At 68.4% G+C, this 2,104-nt stretch overlaps 1 protein-coding gene across 1 annotated transcript in view; it reads right to left on the bottom strand.

The window, feature by feature from the left end:
• Nucleotides 1–356: 356 nt before the first annotated feature.
• The window catches only part of PNPLA7 (patatin like phospholipase domain containing 7), a 57,726-nt gene continuing 55,978 nt past the window's right edge, over nt 357–2,104 (bottom strand). Inside the window, exons 26-29 of the mRNA XM_015572352.1 lie at nt 1,604–1,870; nt 1,103–1,187; nt 844–947; nt 357–721 (exon numbers count right to left, since the gene is read on the bottom strand). Coding sequence (XP_015427838.1) covers nt 593–721; nt 844–947; nt 1,103–1,187; nt 1,604–1,870 — 585 coding nt within the window. The 3' untranslated portion in view covers nt 357–592. The remainder of the gene's footprint in view (nt 722–843; nt 948–1,102; nt 1,188–1,603; nt 1,871–2,104) is intronic.

Below are 2,104 nucleotides of genomic sequence, written 5' to 3' on the forward strand. Positions count from 1 at the left end.
AGGGCCTCCCCCCCGCCCCCCGCGCTGGCCCGGGTCCGTGGCAGTTCTTCCGGGCGCTGCTCGATGACCCGGAAAAGAAGTGCGGGCCTCCCTCTCTCCGGAGCGTCCGCGTGCCCCAGTGGGAACGATGCCTGAAGCCCCCGAGGCTCCTCCTTGCTTTGGGGACCCCAGGTCCTGGGCACCCGCCCGGCTTGGCCTGGACTGTGGCCCAGGAGTTTCAAGTCCCAGCAGAGGGGGTCTGGTCCAGGGTCCCACAGGGCGACCCTGGGGAGGGCAGGCGATGTCCGCCCGCAGCCCCACTGCGGCCCACAGCGGGGCAGCTGCTCCCTGGACCGGGCGCAAGGACGACACGCCCACACGATCAGATCTCCTTTATTCACGCCTAAGCAGAAGCATCAGGGCTCAGAGGCTCCAACACCTCTGGGGGGCGGGGCTTGCACCCAGAGGGCTGCGGTGTGTGCAGGAGGCACCAGGACCAAGCGCACCCAGGAGCAGCCAGTGTAGAGGCCTGACACCCAGCACAGCCCGGGCCCAGCCAGGTCTCCTGCCCCGGGAGCCGCGGGCTCCAGGACAGGTCACGGAGGCGCTGGCTTCAGGGAGCGTCGGAGGGAGGCCTCTGCCCGTCCTGGCCAGAGAACCAGGGGGGCGCGGCATCGGCATCCGCGGAGGGTTTGGGGGAAGCCACACTGGGGTGCTGGTGATGCAGCGAGGGCTCCTCCTCCTGGAAGCAGACCGCAGTCACAGTCGGGGTGGGGATAGGGGAGGGCTCACCCTGAGGGCGCCCCTGCCCTTGGGCCTCAGAGCAGGTGTGGGCGAGGGGCCAGGCGGGTCCAGGCAGCTCACCGAGTCGGAGCCTCCGTCGGCCGGGGAGCTCTGGAAGTCCGCGTAGGCCTCCTGGGGGCCATCGGGCGAGCCCTCCTCGCACTCGGTGAGGTAGTCAGACTCGTCTGGGCAGAGGGGTGGGCCATGTTGGTTCCCTCCGAGGGCACAGGCCCCGCCCACAGCCAGCCAGGTCCAGGGCCCCTGGTCCGTGTCAGGTGTGGAAGGGACGCGGCTCCCAGCGCCCTGGCCGTGTGGGTGCCTTTCCTGGGTGTCCACTCACCATCCACGACGGCCACTTTGGCGGGCTCGATGCGCGACACGATCTCAGCGAGGTCCGTGAAGGAGGCGTTGGGGCAGGTGAGGACCTGCGGGGCGAGGAGGACACCCCCAGGCCAGGCCCTGCTCCCCGTGTCCCCAGCACAGCCGCCTGCCCAGCCAGGCCCAAGGCCCGCCCTGTGCCCTGTCACCCCCGGGACCCTGGCTAGCTGAGGACCCCCAGCCTGGAGTGGGGGCAGGGGCGTGAAAGATGGGCAGAGTCCTGCGCAGACCCCCATTCTCTTGGAAGGGGTGGAAAGGCAGGGGGCAGGGGGCAGGGGGCAGAGAGACTGGGAGACAGCTCCCAGGCCTGCTGCCTTCGACTATGCTGGCCCACAGGGGCGTCGCAGCACGAGCAGCTGAGGGGTGCTCTGGGGTGCTGCTGGCTGCAGGGCACCTATCGCAGGTGCATGGGCGGGGGCAGGTCGCAGAAGAGGGAAGGCAGAGGGTGTCCGTGGGCACTCACGTTGAAGGCCTTCATCTTGCTCGTGCCCTGCCGGTCCTGCAGCATCTTCTCCAGCACCCCACTGCGCCTCCAAATGTCAAACACCGTCCGGCCGTGCTGGTACCCCACCTCCTGCAACGGGGGCCCTGGGCCTGAATGTGGGGCCCATCTCCTGCTCACAGGGGTCGCTGGGCCTGGGTGTGGGGCCCACCTCCTGCTCTCAGTAGGGCAGGGAGCTGGGAAAGAAGTAGCCAGAGCCTGGCCAGTGTGGCTCACTGGTTGAGCGTTGACCTATGAACCAGGTCAGGGCACCCGCCGGGTTGTGGGCATGACCCCAGTAGGGGGCGCGCAGGAGGCAGCCGGTCAATGATTCTCTCTCATCACTGATGTTTCTCTCCCTCTCCCTTCCTCTCTGAAATCAATAAAAACATGTTTTTTTAGAAAAGGCAGCCAGACACGAGCCCCGCTGGCCTGGCACCGCCGCCCCCGCCTCCGCCCCCGCACTCACGCAGATCTCGGCGA

The sequence above is a fragment of the Myotis davidii genome, unplaced genomic scaffold, assembly GCF_000327345.1.
Source record: "Myotis davidii unplaced genomic scaffold, ASM32734v1 scaffold609, whole genome shotgun sequence".
NCBI lineage: Eukaryota > Metazoa > Chordata > Mammalia > Chiroptera > Vespertilionidae > Myotis > Myotis davidii.